Source organism: Ogataea haglerorum, assembly GCF_019207285.1.
Source record: "Ogataea haglerorum isolate 81-453-3 chromosome Unknown 81-453-3_NODE_13_length_241470_cov_96.230587, whole genome shotgun sequence".
Taxonomy (NCBI): Eukaryota; Fungi; Ascomycota; class Pichiomycetes; order Pichiales; family Pichiaceae; genus Ogataea; species Ogataea haglerorum.
The window spans coordinates 51,832-72,719 of NW_025065163.1; the positions used below are offsets into that span (position 1 = coordinate 51,832).

At 51.5% G+C, this 20,888-nt stretch overlaps 12 protein-coding genes across 12 annotated transcripts; 4 read left to right on the forward strand and 8 right to left on the reverse strand.

Moving 5' to 3' along the window:
- Nucleotides 1-111: 111 nt before the first annotated feature.
- Nucleotides 112-732, forward strand: KL911_004335 (uncharacterized protein; the record flags this gene model as incomplete). Its single annotated transcript, XM_043199615.1, has 1 exon — nt 112-732. The coding sequence occupies one exon, from the start codon at nt 112-114 to the stop codon at nt 730-732; it is 621 nt and encodes a 206-aa protein (XP_043052827.1).
- Nucleotides 733-750: 18 nt separating this feature from the next.
- On the reverse strand, nt 751-2,976 carry KL911_004336 (uncharacterized protein; the record flags this gene model as incomplete). Its single annotated transcript, XM_043199616.1, has 1 exon — nt 751-2,976. The coding sequence occupies one exon, from the start codon at nt 2,974-2,976 to the stop codon at nt 751-753; it is 2,226 nt and encodes a 741-aa protein (XP_043052828.1).
- A 142-nt stretch (nt 2,977-3,118) lies between these two features.
- On the reverse strand, nt 3,119-4,216 carry KL911_004337 (uncharacterized protein; the record flags this gene model as incomplete). The annotated part of the gene is made up of 1 exon (XM_043199617.1): nt 3,119-4,216. The coding sequence occupies one exon, from the start codon at nt 4,214-4,216 to the stop codon at nt 3,119-3,121; it is 1,098 nt and encodes a 365-aa protein (XP_043052829.1).
- Nucleotides 4,217-4,264: 48 nt separating this feature from the next.
- On the reverse strand, nt 4,265-5,353 carry KL911_004338 (uncharacterized protein; the record flags this gene model as incomplete). Its single annotated transcript, XM_043199618.1, has 1 exon — nt 4,265-5,353. One exon carries the CDS (start codon nt 5,351-5,353, stop codon nt 4,265-4,267), a length of 1,089 nt encoding a protein of 362 aa, XP_043052830.1.
- Nucleotides 5,354-5,724: 371 nt separating this feature from the next.
- KL911_004339 (uncharacterized protein) lies at nt 5,725-6,957 on the reverse strand (the record flags this gene model as incomplete). Its single annotated transcript, XM_043199619.1, has 1 exon — nt 5,725-6,957. One exon carries the CDS (start codon nt 6,955-6,957, stop codon nt 5,725-5,727), a length of 1,233 nt encoding a protein of 410 aa, XP_043052831.1.
- A 771-nt stretch (nt 6,958-7,728) lies between these two features.
- KL911_004340 (uncharacterized protein) lies at nt 7,729-8,217 on the reverse strand (the record flags this gene model as incomplete). The annotated part of the gene is made up of 1 exon (XM_043199621.1): nt 7,729-8,217. The coding sequence occupies one exon, from the start codon at nt 8,215-8,217 to the stop codon at nt 7,729-7,731; it is 489 nt and encodes a 162-aa protein (XP_043052832.1).
- Nucleotides 8,218-8,299: 82 nt separating this feature from the next.
- Nucleotides 8,300-9,379, reverse strand: KL911_004341 (uncharacterized protein; the record flags this gene model as incomplete). The annotated part of the gene is made up of 1 exon (XM_043199622.1): nt 8,300-9,379. The coding sequence occupies one exon, from the start codon at nt 9,377-9,379 to the stop codon at nt 8,300-8,302; it is 1,080 nt and encodes a 359-aa protein (XP_043052833.1).
- Nucleotides 9,380-9,493: 114 nt separating this feature from the next.
- KL911_004342 (uncharacterized protein) lies at nt 9,494-12,166 on the forward strand (the record flags this gene model as incomplete). Its single annotated transcript, XM_043199623.1, has 1 exon — nt 9,494-12,166. One exon carries the CDS (start codon nt 9,494-9,496, stop codon nt 12,164-12,166), a length of 2,673 nt encoding a protein of 890 aa, XP_043052834.1.
- A 10-nt stretch (nt 12,167-12,176) lies between these two features.
- Nucleotides 12,177-14,561, reverse strand: KL911_004343 (uncharacterized protein; the record flags this gene model as incomplete). The annotated part of the gene is made up of 1 exon (XM_043199624.1): nt 12,177-14,561. One exon carries the CDS (start codon nt 14,559-14,561, stop codon nt 12,177-12,179), a length of 2,385 nt encoding a protein of 794 aa, XP_043052835.1.
- A 109-nt stretch (nt 14,562-14,670) lies between these two features.
- On the forward strand, nt 14,671-15,969 carry KL911_004344 (uncharacterized protein; the record flags this gene model as incomplete). Its single annotated transcript, XM_043199625.1, has 1 exon — nt 14,671-15,969. The coding sequence occupies one exon, from the start codon at nt 14,671-14,673 to the stop codon at nt 15,967-15,969; it is 1,299 nt and encodes a 432-aa protein (XP_043052836.1).
- Nucleotides 15,970-16,875: 906 nt separating this feature from the next.
- Nucleotides 16,876-18,579, forward strand: KL911_004345 (uncharacterized protein; the record flags this gene model as incomplete). Its single annotated transcript, XM_043199626.1, has 1 exon — nt 16,876-18,579. The coding sequence occupies one exon, from the start codon at nt 16,876-16,878 to the stop codon at nt 18,577-18,579; it is 1,704 nt and encodes a 567-aa protein (XP_043052837.1).
- Nucleotides 18,580-18,948: 369 nt separating this feature from the next.
- Nucleotides 18,949-20,871, reverse strand: KL911_004346 (uncharacterized protein; the record flags this gene model as incomplete). Its single annotated transcript, XM_043199627.1, has 1 exon — nt 18,949-20,871. One exon carries the CDS (start codon nt 20,869-20,871, stop codon nt 18,949-18,951), a length of 1,923 nt encoding a protein of 640 aa, XP_043052838.1.
- Nucleotides 20,872-20,888: the final 17 nt, after the last annotated feature.

The window sequence follows — 20,888 nt, forward strand, 5'->3', positions numbered from 1 at the left end:
TAATTGAGGAGTAGGTGGGAGAATTACCTTCTTTTTTTTAAAAAAAAATTAGCAGTTTTTTTTTTTTTTTTTTTTTTTGATAAGAAAATCGTTCATCTTCAAGATTTCACCATGGCCGATAAAATGTACATCAGTTATAACAACGTCCACAAGCTCTGCAAGGCAGGTGCTGAGGCGTTTCTGGAGCAGGTTGGAAAGCCGGACGTGATTATCGCGATTGGTGGTGGTGGATTTATTCCTGCCCGAATTATCAGAACTTTCCTGAGAAGTCCTGGAGAAAAGAACATTCCCATCCAGGCCATTGGACTTTCACTGTATGAGGACATGGGAACCGGTACTGACGACAAGATTGGTAAAGAAGTGATCAGAACCCAGTGGCTTGACTTTGGTGCTCTGTCGCAGCATTTCGACTCTTTGATTGGCAAGAATATCCTGATTGTCGACGAGGTTGACGATACCAGAACCACTCTGCACTATGCTGTTTCTGAGCTGTACAAGGACGTCAAGGAAATCGCAGAAAAGTTGGGCCGCACCTCTGAAAAAACCAGACTCTCTATATTCGTGCTACACAACAAACTCAAGGAGAAGAGAGCTCAGATTGACGAGGACAAAATGGGCGGCGGAAAGTACTTTGTCGGAAAGGACGTGCCAGACGTCTGGATCGCATATCCATGGGAATCGGATGACATTGATACCCACACTCAGCATGCTGTTGAGCAAGGAAACATCTAATAGAGAAATGTAATTCTTTTAATTACTGGCAGCGAGCTTTTCCTGTAAACTCACCAGTTCCTGGACCTGGGACCTCATCAAGTCCTTTAGGTCATCCACGTCTGCCTGCAGCTCATTGCACTGCTCGGATTTTTGGCCCAGAAGCTGTAATGTAGCCTCGTAGTTGGAAGTAAGAGCAGCGTGCTCTTCCTCCAAGAAAGCCAGCTTTTCCTTATACTCCTTGGTCTGCTCGTTCTCGCGCACCAGCTGAACTATTTCGTTTGCCGCCTCCTGTTTCTGCGCGTTGAGCTCGGCAATCTCGTCTTTGAGTCCCTGAATTTCGAGCTCAAGACGGCGGATCCGCGACGACAGTTTACCCATCAGCTGGATGTTTGAGCCGCCTTTCACGTTCGAGCTGCCCATGCCGCCGATCGTGGACGAGTGCGGAGTTTCCAGATCCTCCGTCGACGTCGTGTGGCTGAGTCCCGGCTCGCCTTGGCCCCGGTAGCCAGAATTCGGAGACGAGCCAGGAAACATGTCTTCCTCTGCGGCCAGTGGGTCGTCAATCGTGTCCAGCATTGTGCTGCTCTGCGAGTGGTTCAGAGTGGGGCCAAAGAGCGAAGACTGTGACTGGCCGCGGCTTGAAACACCTGCAAACGCTCCTGGTCGAGGAGTCGTAGACGACTCGCCCAATGCTATGTTGTCGGCAGAAGCAAGCGAAACGGAGCGCTGTGTGCGGTAGTAGTTGAGGCTCGACGAGGAGTTGAACTCGTTGAGATAGAAGCCTGTCTGTGGCTGGCTCGCCTGCTGGATAGATGCCTGGGTGTCTATGCGGAGCTTATTAATATTGGCAAGACGGGTCTTCTCTTCCTCAAGGGTCTGGATTTTCTTTTCGAGGCTGGCTTTTTCCACTTCGTAGTCCTTTCGGAGCGCATCCTGACCCTGTCTGGCCGTCTCGAGGTCGTTTTCGGTGATCTCGAGCTGGTTCTTGGTAGCCTCCAGCTCGGCTCTTACTGCAGACTCGTTTTCAAGCAGCTCGCTGATCTCTGCTGCTCTGGACCTGAGGTCGCTTTGCATCGTCTTGATCTTCCGTGAGTTAGCAAAATCCTTCTGTTTGAGCACCTCGACGTCGTTCTCCAGCGCCGAGATCTTCTTCAAGTACGAGCTCTCAATCAGCTTCCAGTTCTCCTGTGCCTGTGTGTACTGTGCCTGTACCAGGTCGATAGAAACAGACGACGCGTCTGACACACCTGCCGTGTCCACAGTCCTGTCCACAGACTCGCTGAGCAGCCGGAACGCCTCCATCTTATTTTCCAGCCGCTTGATTTCGGCAGCATTTTCCTCGCTCAGCTCGTTGTATCGCGCGCGCTCTCGTTCCAACTTGTACGTCAGCTGCGATATCTGGTTACGTGCGTCCTCCTTGTACAGGCTGAACTCCTCTGTGGTCTTGTCGAGCCTTTCCTGGAGCCGTGCTCCATTCTTTAGCTCTGTCTCGAGCTGTTTCTGCAGAGTCGCCACCTGGACGTCCAGTCTACGCATTTTCAGCTCCTTCAGCTCGTCCACAGCGGCGTCCCTTTCCTGCTGCATCTTTTCGAATTTTTTCTGCAAGCTCTCGTACCCTAGACGGTCCTCCTTGGCGCTCCGCTCGTTGTGCTTGAACCCGCTCACCTCGGCCTCCAGCTCTGCCACGCGCGCCTGCAAACTGCCTACATCCCTTTCGGAACGCGCCAGGTCCTCCTCCAGATCCAGCTCTTTCTGTTTCATCTTCTTGATGGTCTGCGTCAGGTTCACCTCTTTCATCGACAATTTGGACCCTTCCTCCAGCAGTTCCTTGATCTGGCGCTCTTTCTCCTCCAGCTTGCGCCTGAGCGCCTCGTCGCTGCCAACCGGCGTGATTGAGCGCTTAGGAGCCCTCTCACGACGTAGATCGTCCACCTTGCGTGCCAACTGCTGATTTGTCCGTTTGAGATCTCCTACCACCTGGGCCGAATGCTCAAGGAGCGCAAGCAGCGCGTCGTGCTCCAGAGTCTTGTAGTCTGCAGGCAGCGAGAACTCATCTTTGGCCGTCTCGGCTCCCAACCCAGCGTCTTTGGAGTCCTTAGGACCCGTGACCTCCTTGCTCTCTCTGCCGTCCTTGCCATCGTCCTTGCGGCTGTTCTTGGATGCTGCCAGCGCCAGCCGCTCCTGCAAAGTAAGCTTCTTCCGCGGCATGGCCTCTTCCGCGGCTGGCGCCTCGGTGGAACTCACGCTGTCTCCGTCCTCCATATAAATTAATTTACGTATAAAATACAAGTTTGGCTGTGCGAAAAAATCTTTTTGTTTATTTGTTGATTTTTTATCTACATTTTACCACAAATAAATAATCCCTATTACCCGAATGTTCTCCATCTAGTCCTATGGCCGAATGCTATGCGACGAGACAGAACAGTACTGTCTCATTAAATTGTTGAGCTGTTGCTCCTCCTCCTGCGCAACTTTGTCGATCAGCTTGCCAAGAGAGTAGTCGTCCATAAGCTGGCTCGAGGTGCTGGAGACCGACGAGGCGCGGGAGTGCAGCGTGTCCAGCGACGAGACGGACGACGAGCGAGAGCTGCACAGCGACCTGGCTGGTGTGAGCAGGACAGGAGACGCTGGCGACGCGGTGACGGTGACCGTAGGCGTGGACGGCATTGGCTTCCTTGTTCTGTCTTTCTTGCGCAGCTCTGCGCGAATTGGGTCCAGGAACCTCTTCCAGGCCCGCAGAAGCTCGTCCTTGGAAATCTTCAGGTCCCAGTCCAGCAACATGAGCAGCTGGCGTTCCATAAGGTTGACGTCCTCCTTGCGGAACAATCCGTCTGTGTACTTGCTCCAGTGCTTGTTCTTGGGCGAGGAGTCGTTGTGGTGCTTGGAGGAAATGATCAGACAGGCCAGAAAAATGCGATGGCGTGTGCAGGGCAGACCCTGGGCGTCCCTGGGAAGCTTGGCCTTGAGTCTGTTGAGAAACACGATGGTCGACATCAGCGTTCCCGTGTAGACGTTCGTGTAGCGGACGAGCTTGGTGATGAAGGTCATGAGCGAGGGCAGCGGCTTGGTCTTGAGCACGGGCTCTGTGTCGGCCGGCGACTTGACCTTCTGGGTGATCGTTTTGGAGGACTCGCAGGGCAGCACCTGCAGCGTAACCGTCACCAGGTGGTGGATCATGTCCTGGGTGACGGGGGATTTCAAGAAAATTTCCAAGGCCTGGTCGTCGCTCATTGGGGAGATGGGCAATGCGAAGCTGCGTTTTATATATCTCTCGTCCACGGCGTGCTTCCTGACACCTCCTTTTAACGCTTATTTTTTCATCGCGTCGAGCCGCATCGCCGCGACCTCCTGTGAAGGGCGGTGCGGCGCAAAGGAGGTCGACGCGTTCCGAACAACGCTTCGCGCCATTCGGCACATTTGCCAAGCACCATGGTCTGGGGTTAAGCGAAATGTGATACACGACGCTACGCGAGTGTGCATGCACGCAAGGAGTTAGAGCCATAATCATATTTCCTACTTCATCTAGAGTCGGACAGCTACTCGCGGACAATCATTTGTCGGCACCATACGACTTGGTCTTGTACTTTCCGTTCAGCAGAATGATGTCCTGAGGCCTGTAGTCGAATTTCTGTGTGAAGAAGGACTCCAGGATATTCTTGGTGCCCTGGGCGTACCTGACCTGGGCGTCGATCACAGAGCCTGAATAGTGCGGAGTCATGGCATTTCCGGCGCCGTACTTGTTGGCCATGGTTCTCCATGGGTGGTCTTTTGGAGCCGGCTGCGGATACCACACGTCCCCACCGTATCCTCTGAGCTGGCCGCTCTTGACGGCGGCTGCCACGTCTTCAGCCACGCAGATGGCGCCTCTGGCGGTGTTGACCAGCCAGGCGCCCTTCTTGAAGTGCTTGAGCAGGTCCGCATTGATCAGGCCCTTCGATCCCGCGTGCAGCGGACAGTTCACCGTGACGATGTCGGCCTGGGCAACCAGCTCCTTGATGTCGAGCACTCTGCGGGCCCCGACTTTCTCCTCGGCCTCTCTGGACAGCGACTGGTAGTCGTAGTAGAGCAGCTCCTTAGGGTTGAAGGCCACAAGTCTCTCGAGCACGCGGTAGCCGATTCTGCCTGCTCCAATGGTGGCAATGACCTTGCCCTCGATATCGAACGAGTCCTTGGCGATCTCGGCCACGTTCCAGCCGCCGGACATGATCTGCTCGTGCGCAGGAACAAAGTTCCTCACCAGCACCAGCATTGTCATCACGACGTGCTCGGCAACGGAAACCACGTTGGAGCCAGTCACCTCCAGCACAGAGATGTCTCTGCCGGACTGGTTGATGTAGTCGAGGTCGATGTGGTCGGAGCCCACCCCGGCAACCACCAGCAGCTTAAGCTTCTTGGCCTTCTCGATTCTCTCCTTGGTGATGTAGGCCGGGTGGAAAGGCGTCGAGATGATGACGTCTGCATCGGGGATGTTTTTCTCGAGCTCCGAGTTCTCGCCTTCCTTGTCGCTGGTGACAACGAGCTCGTGGCCCTGCTTTTCGAGCCAGTCCCTGATGCCTAGGGCATTTTCGGTGCAACCGTAGAGTCTTTCCTCGTCTTGGGCGTGTTTTCCTGCTTCGTAGAGAACTAGTACAACCTTCATGGTGTGATTGATGATTGTGAGGAGGACGAGAAGGACGTATTTATAGTGCCGTTCCCCTCTCTGAGAGACCCGGCTGGTGGTCGACTGTCTCGGAGCCAGCTGAATATAGACTCCGTGTTTGCCGGCTATTCTTATTGGCGGATACAAGTGAGACACCCCGGAAATTTGCTGTTTTTCTGCAAAATCCGGGGTGACCGGTAGGAGGCTATTCGCACACACGAGCGGGACACCCCACTCTGGTAAGGGATTCCAAAGTCATTCTTTTTCCCGTTGCGGGGCAGCCACGCGCATTCTTTAGGAAAATATTACCTGTGCTACACCCTGTCAGATTTACCCTCCACACATATATATTCCGTCGTCTCCACAGACTATCATTCGTCCTTGCGCCGCCAGCGGAAAATATTGAGCAGCTGTTTCCCGAGACTCTCGGTCGGCACCTGGTACACTTGACGGATGTCCCGCTGCATCACCCGGTCGGATCTCGGCCTTAACGAAGACTGCGCTGCGGGCGGCTCACCCAGCAAATGTCTCCTGATCGCAGCTTCCAAATTCTCTGCGCACCGTCGGTAACATTTTTCCAGCTCGGTGCTTGCGTTTAGATAGAGTTTCTGTGAGGCCAAAGGAGCCTGCAGATTATAACTTCGGATACTGTCATTCAACGCTTTCAATTTGACGTCCAGATACTTGCTGTATTTTTGTTCCCATTGGCTGCTGCGCAGCTTCCTGTGGCGAGAGCTGTCGTCGCGCTCTGCCTCGGCGTACTGGCTCATAATCTGGATCTTGTCTGTGTCGCTTTTCTTTGAGTGTCGCTCGCAAACAATATGCACGGCCTGTAGTGTCCAATCGCAGTCGAGCTGGTTCCGAAATTGGCGGATCTGGGTCTCCACACTCCCCTGTTTCTCGATCCACGGCGGCATGGCCTCTTGCCGTTTCAGTATGTTGTTCAGATGATACTCTGTGCGGTCAATAAATGCGCTATTGCTGGTGTAATCTCTGGGGAGCGGTTTTCCTCGGGGAATATTGCGAAACTCGCCGCGCCGCTGCGCTTCCTGAATCCGCTGGTCGGCCAACGACCGCACAGAGTTGTCTACAGACGCAAACGAGTCACCAAGGAACTGCGCGGGGCCCAAGAGACGCTCTCTGTACATTTCTGCAAACTGGTCGTCCTCATTTTTGGCTTTGGTTTTGTCGGACAGTTTTCCCAGTTGGTAATCGAGCGCCCCGTCGCGGGCGTTGTGTAACCTCTGTCGCACGCTCGCCTTGGGCAACGGCTTATACTTGTCGTTGAGCATTCTTAGAGACGCATCGTAGACAGACTCCTTGCCCGTCCACACTTTCGAACTCGCAATGTCTCGCTCTTGCTTGCCCGCATACGTGGGGATCTTACTGAGACCGATTTCTCTCTGATATTGGTGGTCGAAGTTCTGGTTCTCGATTTGATCCAGCTTGAACCGCAACTTGGGCATATCCACGGGCAAGGCGTCCGGGATTGTGCCGGCCTGTGGATCATCGGCTATGGAACGCGCGTTCTCAGCCAGCTGCTCTAACCGGCGTTTGAGGGCACCTGAGTCGGCATTAAGAAGCACTTGTGATCTTCTGATCATTAAATTTCAAAAAAACGGTGCAAGGGTTATCACATGGATGGTGTCATACAACGACATTTTTTTCCAGACAGATGAACCACAATTCCTAACTGTAAGGCACCCTCGAGTTTTATTGTTGCCGATTTTTAAACTGAGACAGTTTTCGCTATTCTGTGTTTCTGCTTTCTCTCTGGTGCAAGGATGTCTCTTGCGCGAAGAACTTTTTAGGCAAGTTGCCTTTCCTCTTTAGGAAGCCCTTTATAACTGGATCTTGGTGTCAGCAGTCGTCAGCTCCACGATAGAGCCCAGCAAGTGCGGTGCCGGGCAGGGATCCACCAAGCATACGTACAGCACCGACACAGTCGGGTGTAAGGGTGCCTTGCAGGTCGGAACAGGCTGCGCCCGGCAATAGCAACCACAAGCCACAGGGTGCTTTGTTCCATTAGTAATGCATGCTATTTAATCAATATGGGGACGGATGATTATGGAAACCTGCCGGGTCGCCTTCCATAGACCTTGTTTAGCCGGTTCGGGGAAAAAGCAAACAGCGGGGCCGCCTAACCGATGTAGAAGATTATTGCGACTTTTTCCTGTTTGGACAGATATTTCCCTTTTCCGCTGCCTATTTGTTTGTATTTGTGGGACTATATATAATACAGCTAGGAATTTCAGGCCGGTATTTTTAATAAAGAAAAATTAGAACCTTCCTAATTGCTCATCATCATAATGCTTTCATACGGTGACATCACTCTCAGAACTGTGAACTTTGTGTTCCTCGTCATTGTCCTCGGTTTAACAGGCTCGCTTGCCGCAACAGCCCACAACGGCAACCCCCAGGTCAACTTCTGCGTCTTTGCTGCTGCTTTCGGAATCCTCACCTCCACTTTCTACGGTGTGTTGGCCTTCTTCATCTCCTTCTTGGCCTCGCCATTGTTCCTGGCCATCTGGGACTTCCTCAATTTCGTTTTCACCTTTGCCGGTGCTACCGCTTTGGCCGTTGCCATCAGATGCCACTCTTGCTCCAACCGGAGCTACGTGGATGGCAACAAGGTGACACAGGGCTCCAAGGACAGATGCAGAAAGGCACAGGCTTCCGTTGCGTTCCTCTATTTCTCCTTCTTCGTCTTCCTGTTTTCCCTGGTGATTTCCTCGCTCTCCATCCTCAAAAACGGCTTCCTGGGAACACCCTCCCGCAGGCCAGCTAGAACCGGAGTGCCAACCATGTCCCAGGTCTAAGCTACGAATTCGCAGGAACCCCACTTTTTTTACCTCTTGTGCCATACTTGGCTCGATACCAATAATCTGCCAGGCGAAATAGGTTTGTACCAATGTATCGAAATGACGAAGCCTCAACGTAGTGCTATCATCTGTAGCCCTTGGCTGCCATGAACCGCTCCAGGCTCTCCCACAGAAACTCGCTCGTCTGGCGGTCTTTGAAACGCTGCGTCCGCTCAATCCCTATAGGTTGCACGTTCCACTGCTGAATCTTATCCGGGATTGGGTCTCCGTTGTAGTAGAGATAGAAACCCTTCACCTTCTGAAACAGCAGGCTTGGCTGGTTGTACTTGTAGTTCTTGAACTGCCACTCCTGGCCCGTCGTGAATACTGCAACCACCCGGTCCCAGTACTCCGGCTTCGTGAAAAACTTCTCCACGTTGCTCACCACCAAAAACTTCAATCTCCTGTCGAACCGCTTCGAATTGCGCACAATTTGCAACATGTTGCTTGTCGAGTGTCCTGCGTCGGCGGTGTTCGTGAATCTTCCGTCCTGGAGGAACTCCTTGACGTTGCTCATGTTCAGAATAGCAGACGCAGACGGCGACAGGATGATGATAGGCTCCTTATTCTTCCCCGCCGACGCTGTGCTCTTCTCGGGCACCTTGCCTTTGGCCTTGGTCTTCTGCTTGGCCGCACGGATGATTTTATACTCGCACTCTTTCGCAACGCTCGAAAAATCCACAGGCTTCGTGCCCTGCAGAGCCCTATTATGGTCGATCAGGTTGCGTTCGTTGTTTAGAACCTCGCGCAAAAATGGGTCTATCTCCTGCTTCTTCTTCGCCGCGCCCTGCTCCTCTGTGGACTTCCGTTTTTCGCCGCCGGTCTGGGCCTTGGGTCCTGCCCCTTGTAAATAAGCACACGTCTCAGACGACCCGTTTAAGTACGAGATCAGCTCCGTTCTCTCCAGAAAACTCACAACCGGTATGTTCTTCCCCTCGCAGTCGGAGATATACTCGGTCGTGTTCGAATCTCTGTGCAGCCAACATTGGTAAACGGTTCGCAAAACATGGTTGATCTTGTCTCCGCTAACAAACCCGGTCTCCTCGTCCAGAGAGACCTCCTGGCCGTCCAGAATAAGCACCTTGGCGGTAGAGATATCCTGGCCCTCCGGAAACGCAATTGGCTTGCCGCTTTTTATACATTCCCTTAGCAGACGGATAGACATGGCTGACTATTTTTTGGTAATTTTTTTCTTGAACTCGTGTCGGGTCTTCCATATTTACGTAATCCCCAATAAAGGCAAAGATAACATTTGACACATATCTATTGTTTAATATTTATGGGCGACCTAAACAAACACACCTTTCTGTCCCGGGTGTTTGGGTCTGCATCAAATCCTCTGCTGAATGATGACAATAACGACATTGAATTTAGTATCAACAACTTGCAGGACACGTTAGAGGAACACGAGGTCGAGAGCCCCCCACGGGCGCCGCACGCGATCAACGTTAACTCGGAGGACGAGTCGTCTTCTGAGACTGAGTCGGCCTCCAATGACGATCTTTTGTATGACCAGAAACGTCACCTGTACCAGCAGGTAGAGTCGGAGCTTCGCCAGGAAGACTATGACACTGTGCCTGAAAGTTTGATGATGGAGCGACGCCGCCCGCACGAGGGCAGCACGCGCGCGTTTGGGACGAAGAAGTCCCCATCGCCTGCAGAGCGGCAAATCGGTCTTGATTTCAGTCAGTGGGGCGAAAAGGCAAAGGGAATAGCAAGCAGGACTATCGACAATATCCCGAAAGCGATTCCGAGGGGCATTTCGTTCCAGCTCCCAACAAGTGCCTCCAGCAAGCTTCCACCGCCGCCACTGTCGTATAGGAGAGAAGCAAGCGTGGGAAGCGAGCCAGAGGTGGTGCGCAATATCAATGAGCAGCGTCAGCTACGCGGGAGACTTGGTCTCCTGAGTCCCATGGAGCGTGCTCTCTGGCTGTGGTCAAACGTATCAAATTTAGACACATTTCTTGAAGACGTTTACGGCTACTACACGGGCAACGGCTACCGCTGCATTATTCTGTCCCGCGTGAGCGACCTGCTCATCATTGTGTTTGTGGTCTGGCTCAGCAGCTTCATGGGCAACTGTGTTGACTATAACCGGCTCATGAACGGCAGTGCCAGCAGGTACTCGGATGTTGTGGTCGACAGGTGCTATTCGAAGATATCGTTTAGCCAGAAATTCTTCTTTTTCGTTCTCTTTATCATTCTCGTGCTACGAGTCAAATCGTTCTACAACCACTTCAAGGACCTCAAGGAAATAAAAAACTTCTACAACCTGCTTCTCGGGGTCTCCGACGAGGAGCTCCAGACAATTAGCTGGTCTACCATTGTCAAGAAGATCATGGTTCTCCGGGACCAAAACACAAACGCTTTGATTTCAGGAAACCAAAATATCGGAGGTGACGACCTCAAGTCGAAGAAACGACTCAGCGCTCACGATATCGCGAACCGGCTGATGCGCAAGGAGAACTACATGATTGCCATTTTCAACAAGAACGTTCTCGCTCCAGCCTTGACTGTTCCGCTCATCAACCACCATTTTCTCACCAAAACGCTGGAGTGGAACCTCAAACTTTGCATATTTGATTTCATGTTTAACTCAGACGGGCAGCTGAAGCACGCCGTGCTTAGCGAACATAAACGGCTTGCTCTAGCCACAGAACTGCGCAAAAGATTCCGACTCGCCGGAATCCTTAGCATATTTCTCACGCCATTTCTGGTGATATATTTCCTACTCTACTTCTTCCTCAAGTTCTTTTACGACATCAAGACCAACCCATCCTTAGTGGGATCCCGTGAGTACTCGCCTTATGCCCGATGGAAATTAAGAGAATTCAACGAGCTCCCGCACATGTTTGATAAAAGATTGAAAATGAGCAGAGCCCGCGCTACGGAGTATATCAACCAGTTCCCCAAGGAAGCAACAAACATAGTCCTCAACTTTGTGGCGTTTGTCACGGGCTCACTTGTGACCATACTGGTTGTGCTCACAGTTCTGGGCCACGAGAACTTCCTGAACTTTGAGCTTACCGAAGGCCGCACGGTCCTGTTCTATATCTCCACATTGGGAGCCATATTTACCATTTGCAAAGGCTCGGTTTCGGAAAATGACACAGTTTTCGACCCAGAGGCATCATTGAGATACGTGGCCCAATTTACACATTATCTTCCAAGCTCATGGAACGGCAGGTTCCACACGGAAGAGGTGAAAAACGAGTTTTGCAACCTTTTCAACCTGCGGCTCATCTTGGTACTTAAGGAAATTACCAGCTTGATTATGCTTCCATACATTTTGTACTGCCGGCTGCCAGACGTGTCTGAAAAAGTGATTGACTTCTTCAGGGAGTTCAGTGTCCACGTTGATGGACTGGGCTACGTTTGCACGTTTGCAATGTTTGAATTTGACAGCAAAGACAAGCCTATTCGCAGTCAGACTAGCAAAGATTATGATGATTTGAAACAAGGGTACTACACTGCTGACGATGATAAAATGGTCAAATCGTATCTATACTTCCTAGAGAGCTATGGAAACGAGCCGGTACGGAAGACTGGCAAGGAGCCGACTGTAGACCGGATTGGCAGCAGACGCCCGGGTCAGAAACACCTTCTTCGTTCGGCAATGATGAACAACTCTATGATGGACAAAAATCGCGGAGCTCACTCAACTGCCAGATATCCACCCCAATTCCGTTCCCCTAATTTAGGCGAGTCCATATACGCTAAACCTCAGAACATCGATCTTATGGAAGACACCACCGCAGGACTGTCCACAGATACAAGAAACTATTTGCAGACACTCAACAATAGCACTTTTCTTGGCGAGTCGTTCCAGCATGGATTCCCGGTGGAGGACACCTCGCGCCACGATGAGGACGCTGATTCGGAAGATGACGATGAGGCAGGAGTATTGGGACTGATCAACCAGATTTACAAGCATAAGGAAGGCGTGAATTAATTTACACAGTCTATTTTTTTCTTCTCTTCTTTTCCCGCTCGTACTCGTTCTTCGCTGCACCTTCCTCTGTCTGGATCGAGTTGATGATTCTGGCCATTTTGGCATGATACTCCTCATACTCTTTGCGTTTGAGCTTGAGCTGCTCCCTTGCTTCAAATTGAGAGTCCTTTCTGATTTCCCGCAGATTCTGTTTGCGCTCCTGTTTGATCTGATGGCGCAGTTTGCTGATTTCCTGTCTGGTCTGGTCAGGGTCGTAGGACTTTTTGTCAGGGTTGAAATTCTCCTCAAACTTAGGCAAGTATGTTGGGATTGCAATTGCACGGTGTGCCTGCAATTTGAGCGGGTGTCTGTCCAACTTGGCAATTCTGGTGAGATTCTGCACTTTTGCCAGTACTCCTGGCACAGAGGAAGAGGCATAGTACTTGACCATGTGTCTCAGAACTATCTCAAATGGTTTGATCAGCTCAATGAACGCCCCGCTCTCTTTGAGCAACGAGAGAGAATTATCAAGAGTTGTCACAGCCTTCAGCAACAAGCTGAGCAGCTGTTTCTGGCTGGCATCTTTCCAGTTACCCAAGGTCAGCGGGTCAAGCGATTCTGGTAACTGCGCGTTGGAGGGCAGGGTGAAGTTTGTAGTTTTTGGGGTCACACAAAGATAAGTGCTTTCAATTTTCTCTGGTTCGGGAACAAGAGCCAGCAATGCGCGTTCCAAAAAGTTGACGGCCTCTGGGACTAAACGTTTGGACAGTCGCTGGTACTGCAGCAGCAAGTCGCAGAAATATATGCCCGCAAACAAGTGGTGCACTTTGGAGTTGATTTGCATCACCTCCAGCAATTCTCCGATCAACAAAGAAGCCGGCGTGGCCACTAGATGATACAGGTCCGACGTGGAGAATGTTGCGCCGATCAGCGTGAATAGAAGAAGGTCTCGCTGGCGCGGAAATGCGGAGAAGTCTCTTTTTTGCAGAATATGTTGCACATTTCTGAGCTGCGACCGAAATTCCTCGCACATCTCCTCTGGGTACTTTTCACACATGCTTTTGATGAGCTTGGCTAGGAAGTCTACCAGCTCTGCATTTTTCGAGTCATAGTTCTCACCCAAATAGAGCATGTACTGAACAAGAACACGACTGAAAACACCTATTTTCTCTTTATTTCCATGGGCAAGTTTGGGTTGGTATGTCTTGAAAATACCCACCACAAACGTCGAGATGTCCTTGGTTTCAATATCCTTCGTTGCTTCGATCATGTCGTCCAGAGTTGCAGGACATTTACCTTTCACCGTAGAATTCACAGTAATCACCTTGCCTCCGATCTTGATGACACTTGGCTCCTCCGCGGCTTGGGCTTGCTCAGCTCGCTCGGATTCCTCTGCCTCCTCGTTTCCGCTCATATCTTCCTCGTTGAGATCGCTGGCCCCTTCCCAGACGTCGTCAAGATCGTCAGCACCGCCATGCTCTTCCAGGTCCTCGCCTTCCATCCGACGCCGTCTCTCTGCCTCCAACTTCTCCTGTCTCTCCTTCCGCTCCTTCTCCAACTCCTCCTCTGTTTTGGTGCGGTCTGCGGGGGCCGCACGGCGGTCCAATGCGATCTGTTTCACTTTCATGTCGTATTTTTTCTCTTCTTCTGTTTTGGTAGCAGGAGCAGCTTCTTGTTGCGGCACGCTATTTAGCGTGCCCATCACGTTGTCAAAGTCCTCGTCAAGCTCTTGGACGGCATACTGGGTCTGCTCCGCAAGCTTCTGCCGCTCCCGCTTGTAGTATTTCGACTTGGCTATGATTTCTCTCATCACCTCCTGCTTCGTCTTCTTGCGGACAACAGGCTCCTCTTCTGGCTCTGCAGGATCTGGTCCCCCTTTCTGGCTGAAAAATGGCTCGTCCTCGTCCTCGTCGTTGGCAGTATCGTCAAAGGCCAGAGACTGACCATAGTGCGTCAAAGTGTCGTCATCAGCGTCTTCCAGATTGAACATGGAAGAGCGCGAAGCCTGTGTCTGTCTTTCCTTCACAAAACGCGCAAGCATTTTCTCCTCGGCGGACATCTGGCTGTTGCCCTCTCCAAACCGTCGATCAACCAGGCCTCCCACCTTGTTCTTTCTGGACCGTTTGGCCTCAAACGCAGCGCGGCGGTTTTCCTCTCCAGCCTGCTTGGAAATTCCGGGCTTTCCAACCACACGTTTTTTCTCGAGCAGGTCCTCGCGCTTCGACCGACTCACCTTGAGATCGAACGGGTTGAACTCCTCTCTAATTCTCTCCAGGATTTGCTGCTTGTCGTCGCGTCTGGACTCATTCGGCGTCTTTTTTGAATGTTTCTTACCCTTTTTCTTGGTGTTCGTCTGTCCCACCAGCCCTGCGGCCTTCAGCGATGCCTTGAGCTGCTTGAGCTGCGATCCTGCCATATTTAATAAATTTTTTAGACTTTCTCATAAAATATTTTTTCGTTGGCTGTGTCAACTTTTCGGTGCCAGGCGTCACAAATATTTCTGAATATCTCCCAAGTATGGATCCATGGCTGGCCGCAGAGTTGTAATTACAGGCCTGGGCATGGTCACGCCGCTGGGCGTGGGTGTCAAATCGAACTGGACGAGACTAATTGCAGGACATTCTGGTCTTTCCTCGGTGGACCAGCTGGAAAACGCTTCCCAGTACAGAGACATTCCTGCCAAAGTGGTGGGAGCAATTCCCCGCGGACCGGCCACAGAAAACAAGTACGACGCATTTGACCATTTTGAGGCTCACGAGGTGCGCAAGCTGTCCAAATTTATTCAATACGGCCTGGTTGCTGCCAAAGAAGCACTCGACGATTCCGGCTGGGTGCCTGTTTCCGAGACGCAGAAAGAGCGCACCGGAGTGTGCGTAGGCTCTGGAATCGGGTCCATGGACGACCTATACCAAAACGCGGTCAGTTTTCACGAGAAAGGATACCGCAGGCTGCAGCCGCTATTTGTTCCCAAACTGCTCACAAATATGGCAGCAGGCCATATCTCGATCCGCCACCAGCTTCTTGGGCCGAACTGCGCGGCGGCCACAGCGTGTGCGACCGGGCTGAACGCCATTGGCGACGCAGCACGATTTATCAAGGACGACTACGCGGATGTGATGGTGGCGGGGGCAGCAGAGGGAGTGATCCATCCCGTTGCGGTTGGCGGTTTTGCTAGAGCAAGGTCATTGTCTACGAAGCTTAATGACGAGCCGGAGAAGGCGTCTCGGCCGTTCGACATCGATCGCGACGGGTTTGTGCTCAGCGAGGGCGCTGGAGTGGTCGTTTTGGAGGAGCTCGAGCACGCACGCGCCAGAGGCGCCACGATCTACGCCGAGGTGGCCGGCTACGGTCTGAGCGGGGACGCAAACCATATAACGTCGCCAAACTTGCACGGGGACGGCGCGCGGCGAGCAATGGCGCAGGCCATCAAGTTTGCTGGGATTGAGCCTGCGCAGGTCGGCTACGTGAACGCCCACGCGACGTCGACCGTTCTGGGCGACGACGCTGAGAACAATGCGCTAGTGGCTCTTTTCGAGCACTCGAGGCCTGATCTGAGCGTTTCGTCGACCAAAGGGGCCATAGGGCATCTTTTGGGAGCAGCCGGGTCGGTGGAGGCTATTTACACGGTGCTTGCGGTGAAAAACGGCGTACTGCCGCCAACCTTAAATTGCAACCATCCTGGAAACGCAGACGGATCTGGGAAGTATATTTTCAACTACATCGGCAACAAAGCCCAGCAAAAGATGGTGGACTACGCTCTCACGAACAGTTTTGGATTTGGGGGCACGAACGCCAGTGTCTGCATTAAAAGATGGGATGCTTAATATACGAACGGGATGATGACTGCCTTTGCAGGCTTTCCGTAGAATTTGTACGACTGCGTAGCCGACGCAGACAGATTGACAAGCGTCCACAGAAAAACCAGAAACGACGAGACATTTTGCTGGATAAGAAAGTGACACAGGTAGATAGACACCTCGTCGAAGTAGTGCGCGCAGCAGATGTATCTGAACAGCCCGTCGTGGGGCATTGTATATTTTTTCAGACTGGCCAAATGCTTGTGGTTGATGTACTGGTCGTACGAGAGGAGCAGGGCCAGCACCGCGCAGAAATACGAAAATGCCGACGGGCTACGATTCAACGTGGACTGAGGCAGCTCAAAGTTCAGAATGGGGAGCACGTCTGCCCACACGTAGAATAACAGCCCAGCAAAGTAATGTGTCACGTGCACTTTAGCCGTCGGAGAGAATTTCGAGACAAAGAGGCTCTCGTAAACTCTTTTCAGGCTCTGTAAGAACGTGAGCATGCTGACAAGATGGACAATGCAGAAGGAGTAGTTTGCAAAGACCCAGACGAGCCCGGCGGTGCTCAGCACGAGCGAAAGCTCGTAGAAGTGAGCAAACCATTTTTTTGGCACGTACAGCTCCAGCATGCGCGGGTGCGGGTCGTTGCGCAAGGTTTTGCCGTACTGGAGCAGGAAGTTCAGCTGCGGCACCCATGAGACAACTAGCACAACGGCTGTGGCAGCCGCACAGAGCACGTTGAGCACGAGAACCGCTCCTGCCAAGTCCGCAGAGAGCATGGAAATAAAATTAGTCTCGAGCGTCGCGTCGATAGTTTTTTAGATTCCTGAAAGCAATACAATAAACTAAATAAACAATCATCCTTTTTAGATCTTTCTATTGATTAGCGAACGACAAATAGCTACTCTCCCCGGAGATACACAAATCATGATTACAATCCTCCCAATGTACTATGCAGTGATCACGCTGCTTTCGCTCGTGCTACTCAAGAATTTCGAGATAATCACGCTGCCCGAGATTCCTCTCACATATGGTAAGTGGTGGGCTCCCAGTTTGCTAACACCAGAATCTGTCTCGCTGCAGAAACAGAAGTCCCATATTCAGCCCTCTGAGCTGTTCCAGAGGGTCAAGTTCTACTTTCTCAATGAGAATAAACATGTGCAGAACCTTATCCGATTCGGCGCACCGTATTACGCTCAGATAAAGGAGACGTTGTTCCCGACTTTCACAGTCGCGAGAAAATATCTGGCCTCAGCCTCGCGTCCAATAGTGGAGCAGGTTTCCTGTCTCGCGCCATATTACAACCTTGCAGTTGCCTACGTTGAACCGCGCTACAGTACCGTCAAAGAGCTGCTTTCCAAAACAGCAACCGAGGTGTGCGTCTTTTCAACCGATGTCTACGACCTCTTTTCGTCCAAGCTCGCCCACTACTACTCCAAGTACCTTGAGGTCCATGTGTCGGATGTTCTGGACGGTTGGAAGCCAGTTTTTGACCAGTTTGTCGAGCAGTACGAAACGAAAGTGCGGCCGTTTGTGGACGAGCACATCGACACCATATCGGTGGCTGCCGCGGTGCTGGTGGTGGTGTTACTTCCGCGGGCAGTGTTCCGCGTTTTTGGCTTCTTCATGAGAAGCGTGGCCAAGGACGCTCACGAGCTCAGCCAGGGAGTGACCAATATGTACAAGAGCAGCTCAGAGAATCTGGTCAACAAATTTGGCACTCCTGAGTTTGAGGACATGCTGGGGGAAAGCGGCGGCATCAACGACGGGATCACAGACCTGGGCGAAGCTAGCTCGCTGCGGTCGACGAAAGGCACCTCTGGTTCCAACAACAGCACCCAAAGGCGGCTAGGAGACATTGCTAGACGGCCTGCCGTGAATAAGCAAAGAAGACCCTCGAACAGCAGCTCTAGCAGCTCCTCCGGTGGAAGCCCCGTAAGTAATTCAGGGAGGAATCGCACGCCCCTACAGAAAACACAGACCGTCACAAGCCAGTCAGCGAGTCCAACCAGTGCAAGCCAGCCCGCAACTCCAAACAAGGGAGGGAAGAGCGCGTATGAGGGAAATAGAGCGCAAGAGCAAAGAGTCGCAGCGAGTTTCTCCACCGAAGAAAGCTTAAACCAGATCCGTATCGGGTGTGAGGTCTACGAAGTTACGAGCGATATTCTGTCTGCCACCACGCAGGATCTCAAGTCGATCAGACACAAAAAATCGAAATTGTTCAGCCTGGCTCCACCACTGCTCGAGAGCGTGGGAAGCGCCGAACAGTCATCAGCATCCGACGAAGTGGACTCGCTCATAGAGTCAAGCAACTTTGATAGCGTGCCGCTCAGCGTACGTGCAGAATCGATCAATAGAATACTGAACAGCCCGCTCCGGATGGCTCGTTCGGCAGCTTCCAACGCGTCTTTCAAATCCGGGTCCCCCCACAGGCTGGGTATAATGCCGCCGAGTTTGGCATTCGTCTCAAGCTCGCCGTCCGCTGCTCCTGCACTCAACCACCTGAACGTGTACACAAACGACCAGATCGAGAACTCTGCATCTAGCGTCCAATATTTGAGCGACATCAGTAACGGCAGAATTTCACCCTCGTCTCCGCAATCCTCAGTCAGTAACTATGCTCGTTCGTAAGACGGGCATGCGCCACGTCTTATTATTATGATGTAACGTATGTAGGCTTGTATTTTAGAGCAACAGAGCAAGATTGCTTCGATTACGTAAGCAGAGATATAAATACTGGGGTGGAGGCAATCGGTCTCAGTAGATTGTCCACCATGGGAGACAAGGAAACCGAAAAGAAACAAGAAGCCGCCGCTCAACAGAAAGCTCAGGAGCAGCCTAAGGAGCATCACAAGACCGAGAAGGTGAAGGATTTTGGCAAAAGACTAGGTGACTCCACTATTTTTGGTGCTGGAGCTACCATCGGCAACCGCATCGTTGATTCTATCCTATGATCCATCCGCCACCCGTTTGTTTTTGTACGACGTTCGAATAAACTTGTTATTCTATGAGTGTCCTGTAACTATGCCATATTCTTGAGATAGTCATGAGTTTAAAGTTGTAGTCATAATTTTGGTCTGATAAGTCGTTCAGGTCTCTAATCCAATCCTGCCTTGCATGCACAGGGAGAATTTGCAGTCCTAGCTTGCGCAGATTCACCAGTTCCAGCAGAAGCAAACCCTCGTTGAAGTACGTTGAGGAATCGGACGTGGTAAGCTCGAGATCGACTAACCTTTCAAGGTTGTTGAGCGAGCGGCGCAAAGCAATTTTTGTGTTTTTGGTGAACTTGATGAAATAGCCGGTTCTCAGGTACGATCGGACAACTTTGGCCACGTACCAGACAATCAAGCAGCTAGGAGAGGCAGCTACAAATCCGAAAACCAATTCTTGAGACCTGATGATCTTGTCGATTCCAGACATGGCCACTGCGCCGTCCACCTTCATCTTCTGGATTTGTATTAGCAAGTTTCTAATCATGTCCCCGAGAATGATGGACTTGAGAGGGGACTTGAGGTCGTTTTCGTAGCCTTTCATCACGATCTCGAGATTCCCTTGTGCGACCTCCTGTTTCACCAGTTCCGCCATGTCTTCCGACATCCCCTCGCTCTGACGAATATAGGCCTGGTTGTCCAGAGAGTATTCGAGTACCATTCTCTCGAGCGACTCCAAGTCAGAGGAGAGCGACTTTTGGGACATTATTGCGATGCGTGAGTTTTGATCGTGTCGGATTGTGCTAAGAATATTGTTGAATGGCTCCACTATCCAGTTGTTCCAGAATCCAAGGGTGGTATCCAGCAAATTGAGTTTCAGCCAATTAGCGATGGCTTCCCTGTTGGAAACGAGGTCATAGGCGAGGTTTGGGCCGTACCAGAGAGCAGCACAGATAGGAAGCCAGTATTTGAGCAGTGTCCTGGGCTCTTGGTTCTGACGATATTTTGACTCCAGATCTTCCTTCACTCTGGGCAGCGTCTCGAACAAAAGTGACAAGGACCTCAGAGAAGAACTCAGGGAATGGTCGTCTATGTCTGATGTTGATGGCAGGTACAAGCCTGCCAATTTTGGAATAAACGAAGAAAGAGTGTCCGACTGCTGTGCTAGCGAGTTGTATGGCATCTCTTTCAGCAAGAAACCGAGCTTCTCGACATTTTCGTGCTTCAATTCATTTAATGTGTCTCTTTTACGCTTGACTTCCATCTTGGAATAAGCTATAGGCAGCCCCACAACAGTGGATACAAAGTTGCGCACAAGACTGTTGGTCTTGCGATGCTTTTCTACCAGGAAGCTTGTTGGCGAGAGCAACAGACGCTGGAGGTTGTCGGACGTGGCATCTATGAGGAAACGAATCCATCTTATGACCTTAGAGCAGAAAGACGAAAATCTTTGGGGGACCCAGCTGGGAGCCAAATTCTCAGTGCTGGCAGAATTCAGATTTTTGCGAACTGCCTCATTCACCAAACTGTCAAGTCCCTTTTTCAGGGTCATCGGGAGAGTCTGAATAGTATAGATACAGGTATTGAGGTTAGAGCTGAGTACTGTGTCGTAGTAATCGATGTCTTCCGAAATCTCGAGCGTGTAATGAAGCAGAACATGACTGGAGATGGTAACCAGAGCTATGGTGGCGTAGACGGAGATCAAATACTGCAACTGGGCCAGGTCTCTGTCCTGAGGCTCAATGGTTCCGTCTTTGAAGTGACAGAGTATTTTGGTCAATTTATGGAGCAGCTGCTTATAATATTTAGAGGTAACCGTTTTGTCTTGTAAAGGCCTTAGCAGTGAGTAGGTTTCACTGAACAGTTCCTGTACTAAGAGAGATTTGGGAGATTTGGAGTTGGATAATTCCAGCCTCGAAAGCGCTTGTAGCCCGGTTTCATTGAGTGCGGCCAACGAATTTGCAGACCGGTCTGCTAAAAGGTTGATGGACATTTAAACCAAGGGTCAAA